The 22,642-nt window shown below is 44.6% G+C and overlaps 1 protein-coding gene across 21 annotated transcripts in view; it reads left to right on the top strand.

Moving 5' to 3' along the window:
• Mast4 (microtubule associated serine/threonine kinase family member 4) overlaps window positions 1-22,642 on the top strand; it is a 602,614-nt gene that overhangs the window by 428,007 nt on the left and 151,965 nt on the right. For 2 of the 21 annotated variants that reach the window (XM_011244673.3, XM_006517703.4), the window contains exon 1: window positions 116-1,444. The exons of 17 other annotated variants lie outside the window; for them this stretch is intronic. In XM_011244673.3, coding sequence (XP_011242975.1) covers window positions 1,353-1,444 — 92 coding nt within the window. In that variant the 5' untranslated portion in view covers window positions 116-1,352. Of the gene's footprint in view, window positions 1-115; window positions 1,445-12,240; window positions 12,294-22,642 lie in introns of those variants that run through there. 2 more of the 21 variants (XM_011244674.3, XM_006517707.3) reach the window with 2 other exon arrangements.

Raw genomic sequence — 22,642 nt, 5'->3', positions numbered from 1 at the left:
TAATGTTTTTCTTTATATACTTTTGAATAAACGTTTGTGACTTGGGGCGTTATTTAAATACCACGCTTTTTTTTTTTTTTTTTTTTTTTTTTTGTGTGTGTGTCTTTTTCCTCAGTGAGTAACAATCAGATTCATCCTTTTCCTGTATTCTACTCCATCAAACTCTTAACATACTGGGAGGGAAAGGAATTCATGTTGCTAAATCAGTGCCAAGTAGTCCATTTACACGTCATAGGTGATCATTAACTAGATCCATCTCTCGAATCCATGAGGCCAAACAGGTGTGCGCTGTAGTCATCGGTCAAATGGATGTAAACTCGTGAATTTTGTGTCATTGAGGTTTTCTGGTGAGTGTGGTGGCTTGGCGTGTGCATGCTTCTCCCAGACAACAGGTAGCGTCACCTCCGGAGTCATCAGGGACTTCCCTCCGAGCGCCACAATTGTGCCTCGTCCTATGGTGAATCACCCAAGCTTTCAGGTGTGCACAGCACACACTAGTGTTCCGGTGCGGCAGCTGGACTTATTTATTTATTTTTGAGGGACCGATCCATTTCAGACCCTGGGATGGGGGGGAACTGCGAGGATGCTCCAGCCCTGCGCCTGCTCCTGGGCAGAGTACACCAGGGAGCCGCTCTCTTTCCCCGAGACCCAGCTGGAGGGGCTGAGCCAGGGCCCTGCCACCCTACTTCCAACTGGATCCTACAGAAAGGTGTCAGATTCAAGTCCTCCCATAGGTCAATTTTCTAAAAGTGCTTTCAAGTTTCCATGGTGTTGGGTTTTTTTTTTCCCCCCAGAAGGGGAGGGCAAGAGCAGCTTTTGCGTTCAAATTCTTTTCCTTGTATGTAGACGCCAAAAGGAAGCTTCGTACTGGGCATGTTCGGATGTGAATGGGTTTGCTGATAAGCAACAGCCTCCCGGAACCATAGACTTAAAATAGTCCTCCTCCTACCACCCCACCCCTCCAGGAGCTGCAGATGGTATCTGCCAAACAGATGACAAAGTACCTTGGACTGAATCACACGGAGACAGCATTTTGAGCAGAACGCAGGCTAAACTCTTGTAATTACTGTTTATAGCTGGCCAAGGCTTCCTAGGAGAGGGCAAACACAAGAGGAAGTAAGTTTCCCGAACCTTTCAGATGGCTGTGCATTAATTAAAGGCCAGCACGGGAAGGGTAATTCTCAGTCAGTCTCCGAGTTGTTCCTGAGACCATAGTTCACCGCACGTTTTCTCTGAAGGGAGTGAGTAGATAATTGGGATTTTTTTTCCTTTATTTTTTTTTTCTCCCCATCTCCGTTTTGATCCCATGGCCTTGAACTCACGGTGAATTGAAGAAAGAAAGAAAGAAAGAAATGGATATGTCTGACCCCAATTTCTGGACTGTGCTCTCAAACTTTACTTTGCCTCATTTGAGGAGTGGGAACAGGCTTCGGCGCACACAAAGGTAAAAACGCGGGACCTTGCCCTGGAGCAGGGAGTGCTCTCTCTATCAGAGGCTGGGGGCTGCCGGAGCCCGGTTGCCCGGTTGCGTCTGGGATTTTGTTTGTTGGTGGCAGTTTGAAAAGTTTGTGCCTTGCCAGGGGGTCTCTGTTTCTGTAGTTCCTCTCCTTGGTGGAGCTTCTTAGGGGTTCCATGAGTGCGGGGCTCGGAATTCTTTTGCAGTGTGGATGTTCAGGCATTGCCTTGAGCCCTGCCTGGCAAAGGGGCTTTTGTCTCTGTCCCTTTATCTACTTGTATTTTTATCATTTCATACACCCAGACCTGGGCCTACGGCATTCCTTACAGAGCCTTCCATTCCTTATAGAGCCTTCCAGAGGCTCCCCCTATGTTAGATAGTCCATCTACCACTTATAAGATGCGAATCTGTGTTGCAGAGATAACCCAAGCGAGCATGATTCTCAGTGACTGCTTTTAAAGATCTGTACAACTTTGGCATTTTGACTTTTTTGTCGTTTGGCTGACATTTATTACTAATATAAAGCCAGCCTTTCATTTATAATATGTGTGTGTTATATAAAACATATTATACATGTACATATAATATATGATATATACATTATAAGTGTATATGTAATATGAGATATATCATATATGTATATATGTAGTATATGTTTATATATGTGTATATATATGTATATGTGTATATATATATTTGTGTGTGTGTGTGTATGTATATATATATATATATATATATATATATATGACAACAGATGTGGGTGGGGTACAGTTTGTTGAGAGTTGAGGTAGGGCTGACATTGCAAGTGAGAGGGAGATCAGGATGCATTTGCAGACAGCTGGTGAGCCGAAAGATTGAAAGGAGACATGCCTCATCCCCGTTTCTGTCCAAAGCAAAAAGTAGCATTAGTGTGGGTTTCAAGAACTACGCTCTCTGAAAAAGTACAGATTCTTGTTTGTTTGTTTGTTTAAATTAAAATTTGGCTTGGCTTGCACATGCAAACATGCTTGAAACAGCCCAGTCGAATAAACAGGATGCCAACTATCAGATTTGGAACTTTGTAATCTCTGTGCTCTGCTGTTTAGAGAATACAAGAAAATGGTTCTTTCTGTGCAGTAGTACCTGTAGCTATGTATAGTGCAAATGCAAATGTGAAATACTTTCAGAAACTTGGTCATTTTTTTTTCCAAATTTGCTATGTTATTTCTTGCACTTTAGAGTACTCCTTCATATATGTACATCCACAAATCACATGTCCACACACGCAGGTGTGTGTGTGTGTGTGTGTGTGTGTGTGTGTGTGTGTGTGTGTGTGTGTATGAGAGAGTGAGAGAGAGAGAGAGAGATCTGGAAGGCTTTAAAATCATATCATTAATGCAATTTGAACAGTGCTCATGCCTAAAGCACATAGGATTCATCAAGCATGTGGCTATTTTTCTTGTTCAGATAACCTCTTGGTATTGGCCCTCTCCTGTCTCTTTACACTGTGTCCTCCATGGTCCATGGTCCCAGGTTTTCAACATAACAGATAAAGTTGAGGAGCAATGCAAGGGCTCTATGAACAGGCCGTTGTGTCTTGCAGTACTAACTACTAAAGTTCTCATCTGTCCTGTTTGATTCGAGCATTTGCTATTTCCCAGCAGGGCAGGTCTGGCTGTGGCACAACTGTCCCCTTACCTGGAGCCAGTTCTTGGAGAGATAAGGAAGCCCTGCCACTACCTGTGTGTCTGGTCCTGAAAAGCAGGTGGAACCTTTTCTCCTGGTCCCCGCCCACCTGTTGCTGGTCCTATTGAACGAGTCTGAAGTGTAAGGCTGGACAGACCTGAGTTAGGATAGCATCTGGTCCAGCCTGGTCACTCCAGTTAAGTCTGATGTAACCTGGGTGAGGAGAGTTGAGGAAGGCTGGTTTCTCCCTCCCAATCATGGGCCTGTCTTCAGTTCAAGAAAGCAGAAAAATGGCTTTTCTTTTTTCCTTTCTAGGAATGTGGCATTTGGAAATTGCCCACGTCTGTCCATCTAATTATTGTCTAACCTTCCTCCCTGCTTACTGGTCTAGTATCCCTGATCCAGAATGCTTAGGACCAATGAGTTTTTGATTTCTGGTATTTTAAAGTTTGGCATGACGCCGGGCGGTGGTGGCGCACGCCTTTAACCCCAGCACTTGGGAGGCAGAGGCAGGCGGATTTCTGAGTTCAAGGCCAGCCTGGTCTACAGAGTGAGTTCCAGGACAGCCAGGGCTACACAGAGAAACCCTGTCTCGAAAATACCAAAAAAACAAACAAACAAAAAGTTTGGCATGTGTGCACAGATGTCACTGATTGAACATCCCTAATTAGAAACTACTCTTAAACCAAAACATTTGAACATACTCAAAGTTTATGATTTTTCTGGCAGTTTGGATTTTGAGTTTCCAGATGCGGGAGCTCAGCTTGTATGTAGATTTAGAATGCTGAAGGGCAGAGCCCTTGTCGCAGTGGTATGCATGTGTATGTATAAAATGCTATACATTTCAGCTGTGTCTCCCCCTAAGGATATGGGGAGTGTTATACTCACCCTGTTGTCTTCCCTTTTAGGGATATCTCTTAAGTAATCTAAATCCTGACTTTTCCAAGTCCATCCTCACCTGAAGAGTCCGTCCCTTCCAAAGGCATTCTTTACTCCTGTGCTTTGAAAGATCAGCTGCTTCTTCATTCTTACCTTAAAAACCTGAATGATGACAGATGCTGTCACTCACTGTATAAGCCAACATCATATTAGCCTTGCTGGTCCAGTATGGCACTGGCTTATTAGTCTCTCCTCTCACAGGAAAGTGTTTAAGGTTTCTCTTTTAACTCAGAGTCCTGCCTGGCCTGTAACTCCTGGAGCTCTCTGGGAAAGGGACCCCAAGATTGACTTCCCACATAGATCTTTAGGATTGGCCCATAATCCTTGCATAGCAAATACGGCACAACCATGGGAGGTACGGGTTGTCTGGACTAGTACAGCTTTGCCTTACAGCTCAGAGCTGTCCCTACCCCTTTTTGCCTTCTCCCACTTTCTGAAGACCACCTCAGTAGCACTGTTGTACTTTCTTGGGTAACACAAATCTGAACTTCAGAGACAGGCTCTTCCCAGCTTCTCAGCTCAGAACAGAGTAAACTCTGGATGCAACTTTAACTTCCTAGATTGGCAGCGATAGCATCCACTGAGCATCCCCTCACAATGGGAAGGAGGTGCCTGGATCCCGTCAGCACCTCTGTTCTAGTGCCTTTTCTCTTCCTATTGGATTAAGATCTTGGGGAGGAGGAGGTCAGGCATCCTGCAGCCCATGGGTCCTCTGGGTCACGTGCTGCTGAGTTTCCGAATGGGCCTTTGCTTGACCTGAGGTGGCCTAGAGCAGCGGTTCCCAACCTTACTAATGCTGTGACCCTTATGTTGTTGCTGCTTCATAACTGTAATTTTGCTATGTTATGAATCATTAGGTAAATGTCTGATAATGCAGAGTATATGACAAGCGACCCCTGTCGAAAGGTTGCTTGACCCTGCCACTACGCCAGCAGGCTTGGACGCGCTTGATCTTTTACTTTCATGTTCCAAAATCTGGCACGTTGTCATTGATATAATGGCAAGCTCCAAACCCAAGTGACAGCCAGATCACCAAATCACCAAAATCTTTATCCACGCCAACTCATACTCTGCTCTGCTTTAATCCCTTCAAGGAAATTCTCCTTTTTTTTTTTTTTTTTTTTTTTTTTTTTGACACTTCAACTTGTATTTTTCTGAGGACTCCAACTTGTAAAAACCAAGAAATAAAAGAAGTTTTGTTGCTACTGTTTTTTCTCCCCCCTTCAACCTTTTTGCTAAATTTACATTACTTGGAGTTGTTCTGAGTAGCAGGTACATGCAAGGATTTTTTTTAACTGTCATAATTAACAAAATATATTGACTCTTGATGAACACCTGCCTGCAGAAACATCCAGTGGAGGAGGGGGGGTTGTTCGTTCGTTTGATCATGCATATATGAGAAAGGTGGAAAATGGATTTTTTTTTCTGCCCCAACATTCAGTGCTTAAAGCTGTTGATAAGTTTGTACTCACCTCTTTTATTGAAAGACCGGTACAATTGACATCTGTTCAGTACCTAGCATGTATCTATGTGACCCAAAGCTGAAAGCCTCATGTGTGCCTTCTGCAAAACCTGCCAGGAAAGCCTTGTAAACCAGAGCTGTGGGGTATTTCCAAGGTGCAATAGGCCCCACGCATGCTCAGTGCAAAGGAGAGACTTGGATCTAGGAGTCCAGGAGAGGCACCATACACAAAAGGCCACAGTTCAGGACTTCTGAAAGATGCAGGGCTATTTCTCGGAGAGCATAGTGCCTTCCCAGAGGGAATAGAAATGGTGCGGACCAAAGCTCAGTGGCTGTGGTCAGAGAGAGGTCAGAGAGAGAAGACTGCACACATTGCTGGAGCAAGAAAGACCCTAGATGGAGCTTGCTGGGTACCAAAAACTGTAAGACAGCAATGAGGAGGCGGCTGGATCTGAATTTAGTACACCTGGGTTTATCTCTGGCCCCTGTGGTGTTGGGCAAGTTTACTTTCTTGAACTTCAGCGTCTCCATCTTTGAAATAGGGATAAGTAAGTTACTTATTGAGTTGTGTGTGTGTGTGTGTGTGAGCTTCATGACTGTTTCCTTTCATCCTTACCAAGGCTCACCCTGCTTGCCTCACATCTCTCATCAGCTCCAGCCTGGCTAATACGGCCTTTATTTTTCCTAATGCAATTACCGGCGAATAAAAACAATGAATAAATCTTAGCTGTTGACATCACCACGGTCATGACGGCATGGGTAGTCAGCAGCGTGGCTGAGGAGAGCTGAAGTAGCCTATCCTTAATCCAGTGGGGAGAGAAAGGGGGTGACTAGTGAGTGACTCTGGGGAGCTCCGGCCTGGAAGCAGGGTGAGATCTTCACACCAGTCAGTCAGTCATTAAACCATTGCATCGGCCTAGCTGAAACTTTGTAAGGTTTACAGAAAGGATCTGCTACCTGGGAGAGAAGTTAAGGATGTGAACTTCTTAACTTGATAGGAGCCAGTCAGTGAGCCATTGTCCTTGGACAAGCAAGGATTCCACCGTGGCCCTGGAAAGTGGTTTTGGCTTGAGGGCCATCTGGGTGGTAGTCAGCAAACACGCAAACGTGGGGAATGGGAGAAGGCCGGTTGGAGCGGGGGTAGTAGGGTGGGGGGGATGGATACCTGGAGTTGCTTCTTGTATCCCCCTCCTCCCACACACACAGTTAAAACCACATTTGTGGAGTTTTGATTCTGTTTGAAGGACCACTGGGAATTCATTCCTGCCTTCCGTTCATGCTGAGGCAAGGACTACAGTAGTGAATAAGTCAGCCTCACCAGTAAACAGATATCTAAAGAAGCCCATTGCCAAATTGGGGTCAGTGTTCCGACAGCTGCAAGAGTGTGGAAGGGAGAGAGAGAGAGAGAGAGAGAGAGAGAGAGAGAGAGAGAGAGAGAGAGAGAGAGGGAGAGAGGGAGAGAGGGAGAGAGAGAGAGAGTAACCTTGTGGGTGTGGAGTGGGGACTGCTTTAAATAAAGAGGCTAGGGAAGTCCCTTTGAAAAGGTAATATTTAAAGGGAGGCTGAAGACTGTGAGAAACATTTGGGGGGGGGGCAACTGTCTGGCAACATCAAAGTCTCTTGAGGCAGGAAGGACAAAAAGAAAGTCCCCAGACAGGAAGTTGAATTTAGGTATAGGGCATTGACCTGGAAACCATCATTTATACCATGGGAGGTGTAGATTATCTTAGTCTGGAAGAAAAACAGCGTCATTGAAGGAATGGGCAGAGATGACTTTCAAGGGGATAAGTCCCCCAAGAGTGAAGGGTGGCCTGTGTGCATGCGTGCGTGAGTGTTGTCTCTGGCTCACACAGTGGGGAGACCATCAGTGCCCCCAGCATCAACAGTTGTCCAGTGGTACTCTGAGTTGTCATTTGACCAGCACGGTTGGTGTGAAGCAAGGAAATGCAGATTGGGTGGTGACCACCTTTTGTGGGCAGATAAACCCAGAGGTCATGCATCGTGGCACCAAGCCTTATATGTTCAGGCAGCCCAGGAGCCTCGTTCCTGAATCACATCCCCTTACTCACCGTCTGCTCACCCCATGGGCTGCTCCATCACCAGAGTTGGCAAGGGCAGAAGTTTCCTTTTCACATCCTCCCTGGAAGTTCAAGTTCCTCCCACAGCCTGTGAACCTCGCCTCCCCTCCTCTCCCCTCCCCTCTCCTCCCCTCCCCTCTCCTTCTCTTCCCTCTGAGCTTGCTGCTGGAGTTTCACTTTAAAGCCTTGACTCAGCTGGGTGCGGTAGCCTACACCTGTAATATCAGCAGCACTCTGGTGGAAGAGGCAGGAGGATTGCTGCATGTTCAGGCTATTTGGTCTATGGGACAAGTTTTAGGCTAGCCGGGGCTATACTGTGAGACCCTGTCCGCAAACAGACATATGAACCCACATAAAGCCCCGGATCTTCTTGGGCCTAATTCCCCTCACTGTTGGCTCCCTCCTGAGCCCTGGCACCAGGCCGTTTCTCAGCAGCTGGTTCCACAGGTGGCCGAAACCAGGCCCCACTTGTGGCTCCTCCTCGCCTCTCCACGCCTGACCTGCGGGCTAGGCCCCTCCCTGAGTCCCTGAGCCATTTCCTCCCACTCCTGGCCTTGCCCAGGCCTGTTTCATAACTGCTTCCTTTCATCCCTCTCCTGTCTTCACGTTCTCCACTGTGCCTTGCCTATTGCTGCAGGACTCGCCCTGTCATCCTCTCATCCAGTCAGCTCCAGCTTGGCTAATGTGCCCTGAAGCTGCCTTGTAGAGCTCACCCCTCCTCCCCGGCCCTGCCACACCGTGCCCAGCCTTTTCCCCGAATAATTCATCCAGGGAAGAGAGGGCTCTACTCCAAGACTTTGGTATATACGGCTCTTGCTGCTGTCTGCTGAGAGCCTGGGTTTCCGCCTAGCATAGGGAGTTCTGACAGTCTCTGCAGTTCCCCCTTAAGGCTGACCAGATCGCAGCAATCAGGAGAACAAAGGCAGGTGGATTCTCAGAGTTCAAGGCCAGCCTGGCTCAGAATGGGAGCTCCCAAGTTGTCACTGCTGCCCTGTAATGTTCAGGTGTATGGTGATGGAGGAGGAGGCAGAGCAGTGAGGAATGTATAAAGTGAAAAAAGTGGGTTTCCAAAAAAAAAAAAATGCATTGGAAATAATCGATGAGGACATGGAAGCTTATGCTTTGGAGAAGGAGTCACAGCTCTTCACCCTGTAACTAGGCAGTGCGTTTGTGCTTCTCTGGCTGGCTGCTTTAAGGTCCAGGATACTGGGACAGGGAGGTAGGATATGAGAAAGAATGTGTTAGTCTTTTATGGCTTTGCCTGGTTTTCTTTACAAATATATCTGGTATCAGGAGTTTAAATAGTATCTTTTAAAGCAGGGGAGTCATAAGCTTTGCAATAGAGACTAAAAAGCTGGTAGATATTGGTATCAAAAAATCCTTAGTCCCTATGGGTCTGTAGAGGAAGAAGGCTTGGAACTGGGCTGGAGCTATACAACTCTGTGGGGAGTCTTCTGTGTATTGGTTAGAATAAAAGTAGCTCTTCCCTTGGAGAGATTCCGATTGGACCCTCCCCAGCAGGGTCCGGAGCACGCCCAACTCTAGTGTGAGCACACACAGAGGTATTTTATTTTAACCTGTCTTATCTTCACTAGATGTCATCTAGTCATTTGAGTGTGACATCATGGTAACTGAATAATCGCTTTGAAAGTTAAGGAGGAGAGCCAAGATGTTTTTAAAAAGGGCCTGGGGCCACGGGGATGAAAGTGGATGGGTGGTGTCCATAACTTTGTCTATTGGAAGCCATCACTCTCTATGAGTAGAGCTGGCTATGTATTAATAGTCACGAACGTGTTTTTCATGACACATGGGTACACTTTGTAACGAGAGAAATCTCTAAATAAAAGTTCACACGGGCTGTTAATTTTTTGAAGTTCCCATACTTTCTGTTTTCTTTTCCCTCTATCTGCCTGGAAATTAGGGAGTTCCGTCAAGGACTCAGCGGTAAATTTTTAAAATGTTGACCTTAAGCTTTGTTATAGAATAGCAGGACCTGAGGGGGTTTTAGCTGTTGGGGACTGATATCAAACTGAACAGTCATATTGTTTTGTCATAAAGAAAAAAGGAACTTAGTATAAACTTTAGGCTTTGGTCAGTATTTGAATGTAAAATGGATGGCTACGAATAGACAATTGTTAGTGTTTATCTCATTTCTTAAGCACCCTGTTGGTTGCTTTATTATAGAACCCTGGGGAATTTTCTATTCTGCTCCTATTTGGGTCTTCAATTTATCAATGACCCTGGTTTTGTTAGTGTAGTGTCTTTTATCCACTATAATTGCAGGCAAAGTGCAGATCTCAACATAAACCTCAACCTCTTTAGAGCAGAGAACCAGCTCTCCATGAGTCTGGGAAGTTTCTAACCTGACATGGAAGTTCATGTCTTTTAGACTAATGACTTAGGTTCCCAGCAAATTGCCTGGGCGGAGCGAGCCACCTGATGGGTCATATTTGGATCTTGCTGAGATCACAGCCGATAGCCATAGGCTTCGAGGGGAGAAAGCTGAGCTCAGCAGGCCCATTCTTCACCATGAGAAATATAGATGCTCGTTTAGCCATGTTTGTTCTAATTTTAAATATTACAGCACAAGTTTATGTCTCAGGATTGACTATGCCACCTCCTTAAGAGTCACCCTTGGAGGATTACCTACACACTGCCAAGCTTCTTGGCTGTTAAATCTGAAGGAAGTCACAGCACCTGTAGCTTACCTAAAAAAACAACAAAAAACAAAAAAACAAAAAAAACAACGTATATTCCCCATTCACATACAACATGTGTGTCTTGTGGAATGCAGCATGCTAGATGTCTCTACCTTGGAAATTACAGTTATTAAATGTTTTCTTTTATAGATTCATGGAGGGCTGGGATTAAGAGAGTATGTCTGTCATGGGAAAAGCTACCACCTGAATAAAGCTCTCTAGGAAATGCCAAATGAACCCTTTGTACTGTAAAACAATAGCCATTAAGTGGCTATTATGTAATGTTCTTTCCCAAGTCTGAGTTTAAGGACTTGTTGATCTTGGACCTGGAGAAAGAATTCCTGTAAAAAGTATTCCTTTTACTTGGCTAAACTCTAGACTTTGGATGCAAAGATCAAAAGCATTTTCCAAATAGGCTACCTGAATCAAACATCAAGCACCTTACTTAATGGTAGATGGAGTCAGTCTGATTTTTGCGTATAAGGATCAAAGTTATTTACCTACTATCTTTCACCCCAGTGCCCGTCCACATAAACAGAGAATTCATTCACCCCAAACTAGATTTGCTGTACTGCTCTCCAGGGCAGGCAGGTGGCCAGTCATCTGCATGTCACCTGCCCCGGCAAATTGAACAAAAGGTTCAATTTACATTTCCCAGACATGGCATTTCCCTGAATGAGAGCTAGCTCATTGTCCCTGGGTAGCCAGAGCGGCAGATGGGCAAGTAGGGAAGTCCAGACGGCTTTGGATAGAAGTTCTTATGATAGATTCTGTGAAAGAAGCTGGAGTGCTTATGAATCATAATCCTCTGTGCGGTTTGGGGCTTCCTGTGTGTGGTCAGATGTTTGGGTCATGGCTTTAGTATGCGCTGGCTGCCATATTTTTACTGTGTAGCCTTACTTCTCAATACATGTCAGTTGGGTAAATTAGCCTTAGAAATCAAGGATTTTTTAAGCTGAGAAAACAATGTTGCTTTTCTCAAAAAAAAAAAAAAAAAAGAATTAATTGGTTTAGTGTGTGGATATACATGCAAATATATGGGTGTGTGTGTGTGTGTGTGTGTGTATGTGTGTATGCTTCTGTGTGTGCGCCTGAGTCTGCAAGTGTGTATTTGTGAGTGAACATATCAGAGGACAGCTTGCAGGAGTCCCTTCTCTCCTTCCAACATGTGTGTCCCAGGGACTGAACACAGATCGACAGTGCTTTTCTGCACTAAGTCATCTCACCAGCCCTGTAGTGCTTTCTTACTTAGGTTGGCGACCTGCTTCCTTTAGCCCGGTTCTTCCATCTTATGACTTTGACATTACCTCCTACTGGACAGTCTTACTGGACAGGCTTTCTGGTTCTTTGATGTTGTAAAGATTGCTTCTCATGTGATGCCATCTTACAGCAGCTCTCTATGAGCAGTTTGGGACATTCTTCCTTGCATATTAGTCTACCATTCCAAATCACAGTTGGGGTAAACTGTGGGTTACTATACAAGTATTAAACTTATTACACATTATGGTGATACCACATTTTCGCCGACATCCCTAGGATCTATGTAGATTAGCCAAACGGGTCCCGGGTTGGGAATCCATGATGGAACATGGTTCTGACTCTTGGCACCAAGAGACATTCAGAAGTATTGAATCTAAGCCAGAGTAAATATATGTGCCCCCTTTGCACTTTCCTTCAGTTAGCAGAAATCACTTCTGAACACTTTCTTTGGCATTAAGGAAGCTCGTCATGACCCATTGTTCCCGAGAGCTTGGAAGCCTGTTGTAAGCCAGTCTTTCAGTTCCCTTGTGAGCGACATGCTCAGCTGGGCGCTGAAGAAACAGCTCCACTTTGCAAAACCTTCCGTTCTTATAGGTGTGTCCAGCAGGCAGTGGCTTGTAGCTGCTCCTTCAGCCACTTCACAGGTTTGATTTCAAATCTATTTAATAGAGAAACTAATATGGTTGGAGGGTATTCATGGCCCAGCATGTATGGACTTCGTGGGGAAGTCCCAGGTGTGTATGCATCTTAAACGCTAAGTTAAAGCCATTAGGCTAAAGTGCCTTGGGGTTTGCTGTTGCTTTGTTCTGTTTGTCTCCTAGCCACAGATGAGGTTTTAAAGACTTAGGAATTGCATCGAGGAGGGTGGGAGCTCCAGTCCTGAGGCTAGGTAACTTCTCCTGCTACTTTGCAAGCTCAGAAGAGAAGCCAAATGTTTATAAACCGAGCCAGAAGACTGGGAAGCCAAGCTCAGAGGAGTTACCTCGGAAACATGGGAAGTTAATTACAGTTAAATATACTTAGCGGGGGTGCCTTATGAGTCACACATCTCCGTGTGACCCTTTTACTGCTCTGGGAGATTGCGGATGAGCCTGAATCACCCTCTGAAACCTGATAACCTAATAACCTGACTGCACTCTTTGACTTCTGTGGATGGGGTTCAGGGCTTGCCACTTTGCGACAGTTTTTCCATTTCTGTCTCCAGTACTCATCCAGTGCCTTCTACAGGACCAGGGCTATGATAACCATCTGGGAAATGAAGATACTGTGTGACATGGTCCTTTTAATTAAGTAGCCCAGTCCAGTGGTGGTTATAAAAAAATGTTGACAAATAATTACAGCAGCATACAGTAACCAGCAGGTGAGATCTACCAGCCTCAGTGGGGAGGGGGAATAGGGAGAGTATTTGCTGAGGGAATCTGATACGAATTGTACTAAATCCTCACAATGGTGCTGTAAAGGTGACATTATTACAGCGGTGATACGTATGACAAGTGGAGACTCAGAGAAATGCAGCGGTCCTCAGGTCTTCACCAGAATTACGTAGTGAGTCCCGATGGGAACTTTGCTACCCCAATTCCTGTGGAAGTAGGCTCCAGCAGTAGTCTCATTAAGTGAAAGTAATGTTTGTAAAGCAAGGCTATAGTGTGCTAATTTTACAGACCGAGCAGCCTCTTGGCAATTCGGGAGAGATTGGTAGAGCAGAGAGTACCGATAATAATTTTGATCTTTGCTATAGAAATGCCACCTGCTGTCTGAGGGGCCAGAGTGAAAAATAGAAGTAGGTTTTACTTTGTTTTAAAATTGCCACCTGCTGCTTCTCTTTCCCATTAATGGAAATTGTATATGTGTGCTCCTGTCGTTTCCTCATCTTAAAGCATCATGGTTTATAATGGCGTCTGAGTGGGCTTGTGCATTTCAAGCGAAGCTTTACCTAGAATGGAGCTCTGAACAGCTGCTATTTTACAGCCTTTTGAATGAGGAACACCCCACTGCAGCCTTATTTTCCTGAGATTTGCTTCTATTATAGAGGCCTGTGCATTCACTTGAGCATGGGCGTTATGCACGGATCTGAAATCCGTGCTGATGCGAGGGTACGTGTAGTATACAGCCTAGAACAGACCAAGTTCTTGCATCCTATTTGGCAGTACCAGGAGAATTCCAGGAAGGGGGAGGGGGAGCCTTTTAGGAGGTTTCTAGAAATGAATTCTTTGGAAGCTTCTTTTCTTTTTAAAAATACAGTGATTTCATTTGATTGTAATAAGCCAGTTTCTTAAGAGGGCCCTGGTTGACGCCACTCACTTAAATCCGTCTTTTCCTCTGAGAAATCACTAAGATCTAAGACTGACTGCTCTGAAATGTATAAAACAATGCTGTCGGAATAAACTATAAATAGTCTACAATGTGCAGAAGACAAATACTGTGTCCAGGATTCTCTAAACCAACAGAAACCCTTTACTGGCTGCCTCTCGGGTTCCTGTGGTGTAACATTTGAGCCCTTTCTAAGGAGTTGCTTCCCCTTTCTAAAGACCGTAGAAGGTAACTTACTTTGGGATGCTTTTTAACTGATAAAGGTGTTTTCATGGTCAGTTCTGGTGACTTCACATAAGGGGCTAATGTAGAATTAACTTAATGTAGAGAAAGAAAGTCCAGACAGCAAAGTGTGTTTCATTTTGCTCTGAAATCATGTTGGTAAATAGATACTTTATAGATGGCCAAGTTTGCTCTTTACATATGGTGTTACCCTAAGCTTTAACAATTAACTGACATGTCACTAATTCCAAAAGGAATATATAGAATGTTTCTGTTACCTCTAGTTTTAAATATTTCAATAGTGTGAGCATGTTAATATAAAATTAGAATGAGATTTTTTTTTTGTCCTTGTGCCCCTTTTTTCAATGAAGTTTTTTTTTTTTTTTTTTTTTTAAACTCATTTAGTGAGCATAGGTATGAGGGTGTCAGATACCTTGGAACAGGAGTTAAAGACAATTATGAGCCGCCATGTGGGTGCTGGGAATTGAACCTGGGTCCTCTGGAAAAGCAACCAGGGCTCTTCCCCACTGAGCCATCTCTCCAGGAGGCCCCTTATTTTATTTTTTATTAAACTTTTAGTTTCTCAGCCAGGTGCTTTGGCTCTTGCCTCTAATCCCAGCACTAAAGGCTAAAGCAGAAGTCCAAGGCTGTGGCCAGCCTGGGCTAGATAGTCACCTCTAGGACGTCTTGGGATGGGCTACAGCTTGGAACAACAATAACCATTTTCTCTACCAGGTCATTCACTCTTTCAGAATCTCATCCAGGGTACCCTGCTACATTTATCATCCATTTTAAACTTAATTCTCATAGGAAAATAATGGTTGCTGTTATACGGTTGATAATGTCAAGTGAAGTAGCAGGAGTATACATACATAATAGTAAGGTTTTTTAAACTGCATAAGCTTATGGATTTGCACTGTTTGTGTTAGTATGTCATAGCCCCTTTTATGCTACATAGATGAAGTTACTAGAAGCCTACAGATAACCAATTTGGCAAGTGGGAAACAGTTAAAAGTGATTTGAGGTTGGTTTTAGGGATGGAAACAGGGTCATGGGGGGAAATTTTATTTACATTGCGTGTGTGTGTGTGTGTGTGTGGTGCCTGGATTTCAAAAGACAGACCATGTGCATTGGTAAGTTCTGAGGAGTTCTGAGGGCCAGCAGAAAGCCTGGAGTTTCTGTAAGAGGGAAGAATGAAGAAAACCTGCGTCTCACAAAGGAAGAACTTGAGGTACCTTCTTTTCTTTGTTAACAGCCAAGTCTTTCCAGTATTTTACTTTATCTGAAGTCCAGGGAAACTTCCATAGCACTTAAGTGTTCACCTGACGTCTGCACTTGACAAAGAATGGGGCAGATAAAGTGACCCTGAAGACAAAAATCGCCCTCCAAAGTCAATACTCTGGTAAAACCACTGTTAAAAGCTCTGCAGGTTTGGTTTTCCTCGGTGACTATGAATACACATGTCACCAAGCAAATACCTTACTCTACCTCCTGTTTTATTATTATTATTATAAATACCTTACTCTACCTCCTGTTTTATTATCTGTTGTTCTCCTTTGAGAGTCTTTTAAAATACCCGTATTTACAGTAGTTAGATTTATAGAAGAGTCGAGAAATATCTATAGGATATAAGAAAGTCTGTGAGAGCCAGGCTTGGTGGTCACTGGTATAATCCCCAACATTGGAAGACTGAAGCATGAGGTTCACAAGTTTGTTATTTGTATGGGCCACAGAGTGAGCTCAAAACCAGTTTGATTGACTGAGTGAGTCCTTATGTCAAATGAAAAGTCAAAATATGGCCAAGGGTTAAAGCTTGTTGGTCCTGCTGACCTGGTGTGTGCAAAGTCCTGGCTTCAACCCCAAGTACTGAAAACCCAAACTAAACCAAAACCAAACCAAAGCAGGGCATCTAGGAAAGGGAGGGTGGGAGTCAGGAAAGGAAGGGAAAGAGGGAGGGGGAGCGGGCTATGGTAGAGTCCTGGGGCTGTCCACAGCCCCCGGCTTGCTATCTAGCTGTGCTGAGCAGGAACAGTCAAGGATGCTATCCGCCACCATAGAACCTCTCACCTCTTAGGTCCCATCCGTTTATTCTCGCACTTGGGTCTCCTGAAACAAGCTCTTCAGATTTCTAACACTAACTCCAATCCTAACCGCCACCCCCACCGGCATAAATGTCAGATTTTAAGATCTCGACTTTATCCCTCATGCATGTTAGCAGGCCTGCCAGGTGGCAGGCCAATTAGTATATTTTTGTAAGGTGCAAAAATGTCTTTTCTTCATGGGGGGGGGGGGAGTACAATGAGTCCACCTGCTCTATGTATTCCTCCCCCTCCATCCCACCCCATCCTTTGTGGAAAAAAATCATTATTTAATTTTCAGAAATAAATTATGCAACTGCAAATGATATTTTCTAGGGTTTTTTTCCCCCCATGGAAACTTCTCTTGAACTAGTAAATCCATGTTAATTTTAAAATTTATGGGCATTAAATTCATGCACAGAATTACTTTTTTTTTAATTTGAGAGTATTGCATTTTATATTTTTAAAAAAAAAAATGAGCCTGCCAAGACGATAGAGTTGACACCCTCTCCCACTGTAAGATGAGAAAAATTAATGTTTAGCTAGCAAAGCAAGTGACAAAGACAGACTTGAACCTTGTCTTCCGGCTTCAAATAGCACAACCAAGGTAAATAGAGAATCTTTAATTTCTCAAGGGGCGGGGGCGGGGGCGGGTTAAGGTTCACTCTTGCTTGGTTACTGCCTGCTTGTTTTCCCGTGAATTCCAGGCAGTAAACTGTGGGGCTCACAGTTTCTCCTTGCCCTTAAGTGGCAGTGGAGAGCAGTGGGCAATGCTTGTGGAGTCCCCCAGCCTTGCCTCCAGTCTGTCGCAGAATCGGAAGAGCAGAGGCCAGCCACATCCCGTTCTTACACCGATACATAATTCATTCCATGGGGCGTGAGCAGATCAATGGGATTATTTTGCAAAACTTGAGAGGATGTTAAAGCTCCAAGGTGCTGAGCACATTTTAAGGTTTGCCATAACCTGCCACAGGATGACAAAGAGTTTGCTGCCTTTTCCATACAATATGGGAGTCTAGTAGCACATATTCCAGAGACTCGGGAGAAGTTTGACCCGTCACCCGGTTCCCCTGCGGTTTCTTTTCCTGCGTTTCTTTTCTTTTGCATCTCCTTAGAGTGTGTACACGCACCCATGCATGCATCCACACAGGCACGGGTGGCATGAGATGGATGCGGAGGTCAGAGGACAGTTTACAGTAGTCACTTTGCTCCTTCTAGCTTGTAGGTTCCAGTGACTGAACTCAGGGTGTCAGGTTCTGCTTGCTGTAAGCAACTTTGCCTGCTGAGCCATCCCACCAGCACGTACCAGCACTCTGTGTCCTTTCGCGACAGGTGGGCTTTGCTTAGGCGAGGTGAGCTGGGGAGGGTCTGGAATTGCTCTCCGTTTCACTCAGCGGACCCCTCTTCATCTGGATTCAGCCTAAGAGTTCCTGCTCTTAGGGTAGAAAGACTTAAGCCTTGGGCTTGGACAGACCCACCTGGCTCTACATCATCTCAGGCATGCGACCTTGGCAGGCCACCTCACCTCTGAGGAAAACAACATTTTTTTTTTTTTCTGGGCCTTAGATAAAACAGATTTGTTAAGCCTCTAGGCAGGAGTGGGCAAGCTCCAGCTTGCGTGCCTGGTGTGGTTTGTGGATCGTGTTCATTAGAATGCGGCTTCAGTCTTTTGCTTAGGGATCGCTGTGGTTGCCTGGCCTATAGAGCGGAATTGAACTGCCCTAGCACAGACTCCGGCCTGCAATGCCGGAAACACTCAGTGTGGACCTCTTCTAAAACCTTAGCACGCCGTTCTGTCTTGCAGATAGATTTCTGCACTCAGTAGATGATCATGCCTCCCTCTTCCCGTCCTCTGCAGTAAGTTCCGTTTTCTTTAGTCACTCGGTTCAGAAGGAAGAAAGCTGAGGCAAGGCTTTCTCTAGAGATCTTCCTAGAACCCTAACGCCTTTCTGGAGTAGAGCCTGAGCCCGAGCCACTGCACAGGACAGAGCTTGTCAAAGGTGGCTTCACCATGCTTACTATAGGAGTAGAGGTTTTGCTAATCCAGGTTTAAGCGCAGGCAGGTAGTGTAGATCACAACACGTCCGATCTAGTTGAGATTATTTATTTTTATAGATGACTTAGTGTGTCTAACCTCTCTTTCTTCAAGGGCTTTTAAACCCACTCCCTGAACACTGAGATTTTCCCATTTTGTAAACACACTACAGTCCTTAGAAATTACGGAGGCCATGTTTCACAAAAGACTTTGTGTGGTGTAACAGCGGAGCTCCTGGAGCAATCGCAGAGACGTTTAAAAGGAAACGTTCTCAAAGGAACAATAAGGGGTTTTCCTGTGCTTATTTTGTTTTGCCTTTTAAGCAAAGCAAAACTCCGAATCCCTCAACAGATTTAATTAGGGACACTCGCGCGTCTAGTAGGAAACGCAGACTGGGGACAGAGCGAGGTGCAGTGTGCTTGAGGAGAGTTTGTGACTGATGACAACCTCCCCTGGGAAGCACTGGAAGGATGAGGGGCTTTGAACTATGTAGGGTAGTTATACTTGAAATAAGCTGGGATTTTTTTGCGGGGAGGGGGCATTTGGAGTAGCTGATGAGGTGGCTCAGTAGGTAGAAGTGCTCTGCACAAAACCCCAGCAACCTGAGTTTAATCCTGGGAAACCACATAATGGTGGTGAGAGAAAACTGTCTGTCTTCACAGCATTGGTCTCTGGCCGCCATATGCATGCTGTGACACATGCACCCTACACATGTACCACACACACACACACTAATAAATAATAATAATAGTAATAATTACTATTATTATTACCATTATTATTATTTTAATTTTAAGGATTTAGAGGACATTTTGGAAGTATAGCTCCCTAGTTAGCCTGCATAGACTCCTGTTCCATGCTAGTAAGAGACCCTGTCTCAAACTATAAAAAAAAGTTGACTGCACCAGAGTAACGACACCAGAGGTCTTCTGGCCTCCATATGCACCCTCACATATGAGTACACACACACAAAATGCATGCGCGTGTGCACACATGCACGCGAGAGCGCGCACACAGACACACACACACATACACACACCATGCAACAATGAGTTTTCAGAAACAAAACATACACCAGGGAGCGCTTGCGGAGGCGAGAGGATAGTTTGCAGCCAGGCATTGTGGTTTATACTAAAATTCCAGCCCTGAGAGGCAGTGGCAGGTGGATTTTGACTGGTTCAAGACCAGTAGTGAGTTCCAGGCCAGACAGAGTCGCACAGTGAGACCCATCTCAAACCAAAACCAAAACAAACTAGAAAAAGAGAAAGAAAAAGAAGAGAGAGGAAGCGACCTGTGGGGAAGTTTGTTCTCTTCTTCCACCGTGCAGGTCCCAGGGATCCGACACAACATAGTGCCTGGAAGCAAGTGCCTTTACCCACGGAGCCATCTCACTGATCTCTGGTCAGGATTTTAACATGAACCTGGGCTTCAAAATACTCTGAAGACGTGATGAGACCCTGACTTTAAATCTTGCCAAGTCTCCCCCACCCACCGTTGTTTCTGCCTTCCGACACTGTATCACAGAGTACCTGTGGTTCTGGGAGATCCGTTCCTTGTTAGCATTTATTCCCCGAGCATTTCAATGGCGCATATGTTTATCTGAATTCTCATCTGATCGTGAGTGTCTTGGGGCACCGTCCTCATGCCAGCGAAGTGCCTGGCACGTAATAGACACTTAATAAAGCTTTATTGACTGAAAGCACTCCTCGGTGAACATACTCAGGCATTGCTTTTTTCCTGTCTTTGGGCTGTTTCCTTAGGATAAATTCCCAGAATAGAGATTTCTAGGCCAAAGTGACGTTGAACATGTTTATGAATCTTAATACTTAACGCCAAGGAGTTTTTATGTCTACTTGCGGTGCTTCCAAGTTTGTGATTCTCATCTTGCAGTGATGCACTATTGCTAGGTTAGCAGTCTGCTGTTCCATATTTTCTCAAGGAAAAAGTGACAGTGGGTCTGTCGTCGCCAAATTCCAGTCTGGAATGAGCGTTGCATATGCTTTAGAATAAAGCCATCTATAAAATGTAAATTCCTCTTGGAGAACTTGAGACAGAGAGGGAAGTGGTTAGCAAAGGCGAGGTATCAGATAAAGGACATTGTCTTAGGGACCAAACCCCCCTGGGAGTTTTCATTGCTGCCCTGAACTTTCTTAAACAGACACCAATATTTCAATAAAGCAATCGCAAATGTATTTTTTTTAATTTGTTTTTCTCCCTCAACACATTTAATGTTCAAATATGAAATGTTACTAAATGCAAATTGCTGTTAATGCCCAGTCCAAGGTCTGCTTTCATCAAAGTTTGGAGCTGTTTGTCTAATGTATGATGCATTTCTATCTTCAATTGATCTGATTTGTGTGTGTGAAATAGGATTGAGCCCCCCATGCTGAGACCTTGGGAAACACTTAGCTTCCACCCCCACCACCCCTTGCTGGTTTGATATTTTCACTTCCCTCATCTCTTAGTATTTGGCAGCCTCATAAATTACTCGTGATAAATAGTTGTAGCCATCTTTGGTGCAAGTGTGTTATTGAGAAACACAGTTCCTCAAATGACATAAGGCATCAGATAGTGTTGGTGAGATCTGAACAAAACAGAGCAAGAGAACCATTGTGTTAAAACTGCGCACTGGAGGCTTATGATTATAATGGATTAAAAGGCTCAACATATATTCTGAAGAATTATGGCATATTGATTGCCCTAAGTTAACGTATTCCATCGTGTGCAGTAGTTTCTGCCAGCTGCATCAGTCCACTCTCAAGGTTGAGACTTAACATTTCTGGAGAGAGAGCTAAATAAAGGAGTTAGCGGGTGCTTGCACACACTTGACTTGGTTGTAGCTTTCAGATATTTTTTCCCCTTTTGGAAAATTCAACCCTGTGGGCCATAACCTAGTTAAGTATGTTGAGGAGACTCTATGAGAAGTCAGATAGTAACATGTTAACACATGCCCACATGTTGGGTGTCCCACACTGCCAGCTATCAGGATTCTGTGAGCTATGAAATCAGCGTTTCTGTTTCTGTCCCTCGAGGACCTTAAAGACCCAAGTGGCTGCTAGAGACTCAAAATGAGGACACCTCTCTGTGGATTCTGCATTCTGTTACCCAGACATGGCTAAGTATCTCCCTGGTGTGTGTTCCAAGGAAGGGATTGTGGGACCAGGAACAGATCCTCCTAATCTGACCTTCCTATAACTCATCTGGGTTATAAGACTGGGTTATTTACACACATAAGGGAGTTGGGGCAGATGCTAGGCAGTGGGGGCTGTGCTGCCTGGGTGTAAGGACAGTTGGGAAAGGTCTGGGCCCCAAACTGCTTCATGTTCCACACTCACCCGGTTTTGCTTTTCTGGTCACTGCTTATCTTGGTGTTGAGCATATTCCCCTTGTATATCTGGGCTTCAGAACTGCCTCCATCTTGCTTTTATTTCTTCTTATTCTGGGGTTAGGGTTTCTCTGTGTAGCCCAGGCTGTCCTGGAACTTGCTCCTTACACCAGGCTGGCCTGAACTCAAGAGATCCACCTGCCTCTGCCTCCTGAGTTCTGGGATTAAAAGTGTTTGCCTCTACCATCCAGCTACTTTTTTTTCTTCCTGTCTTGTCTTTTCTTTTCTTTTCTTTTTTTCTTTTCTTCCTTCCTTTCTTTCTAATGGTAGCCATTATTGAGTGTAAAAATCATTCAAGATTCTTAATTTTCATATTAACGTGTTTTCTTTCTTTTTCTTTTTCTGGTTTATTTATTTATTTATTTATTTATGTATTTTTTTGGAGACAGGGTTTCTCTGTGTAGCCCTGGCTGTCCTGGAACTCACTCTGTAGACCAGGCTGGCCTTGAACTCAGAAATCCGCCTGCCTCTGCTTCCCAAGTGCTGGGATTAAAGGCATGTGCCACCACTGCCTGGTTACGTTTTCTTTTTTAGCTCAAGGAGACTTTTGAGTACATTTTCTAAGAAGGATTGTGGAATCTTAAATATTACCCAGTCACACACCATTACTGTTTTGAGATAGTTAGGACTAATTCTCTTTGATTAAAATAAAATAAAATAAAATAAGTGAACTGGGTGTATGTTTCTTGGATTTTAATTCCATGGTGCAGGTGTCAGTACCAAAACTTGTTTGGGGAACCTTAAAAGAAGGTGGTTCCTGATGCATTCGTGCCAGTGGGAGGGAGAATAGAACAAAGAGCAGGCAGCGAGTGGGTGTGTGTTGGAGAGCCTGGAGCCTCTCAGGGTCCTAGAATATACTCTGCTTCGTTGTTTGCAGAGTTGTACTTTTTAAGAGATTTATTTATTTTTATTTTGCACATATGTCTGAGCGCCTGCATGTCTATATGTTCAGCAGCTGTGGGCCTGATGCCCATGGAGGTCAGAAGAGGTCATTGGCTCCCCTGGAACTGGAATTTGAGGTGGTTATGAGCTGTCTGATGTATGTGCTAAGAA

This window comes from Mus musculus, chromosome 13, assembly GCF_000001635.26.
Source record: "Mus musculus strain C57BL/6J chromosome 13, GRCm38.p6 C57BL/6J".
In the NCBI taxonomy this organism is placed as follows: domain Eukaryota; kingdom Metazoa; phylum Chordata; class Mammalia; order Rodentia; family Muridae; genus Mus; species Mus musculus.
The sequence above is the reverse complement of the archived record's forward strand: the minus strand, read 5'-3'. Positions and strand labels throughout refer to the sequence as shown.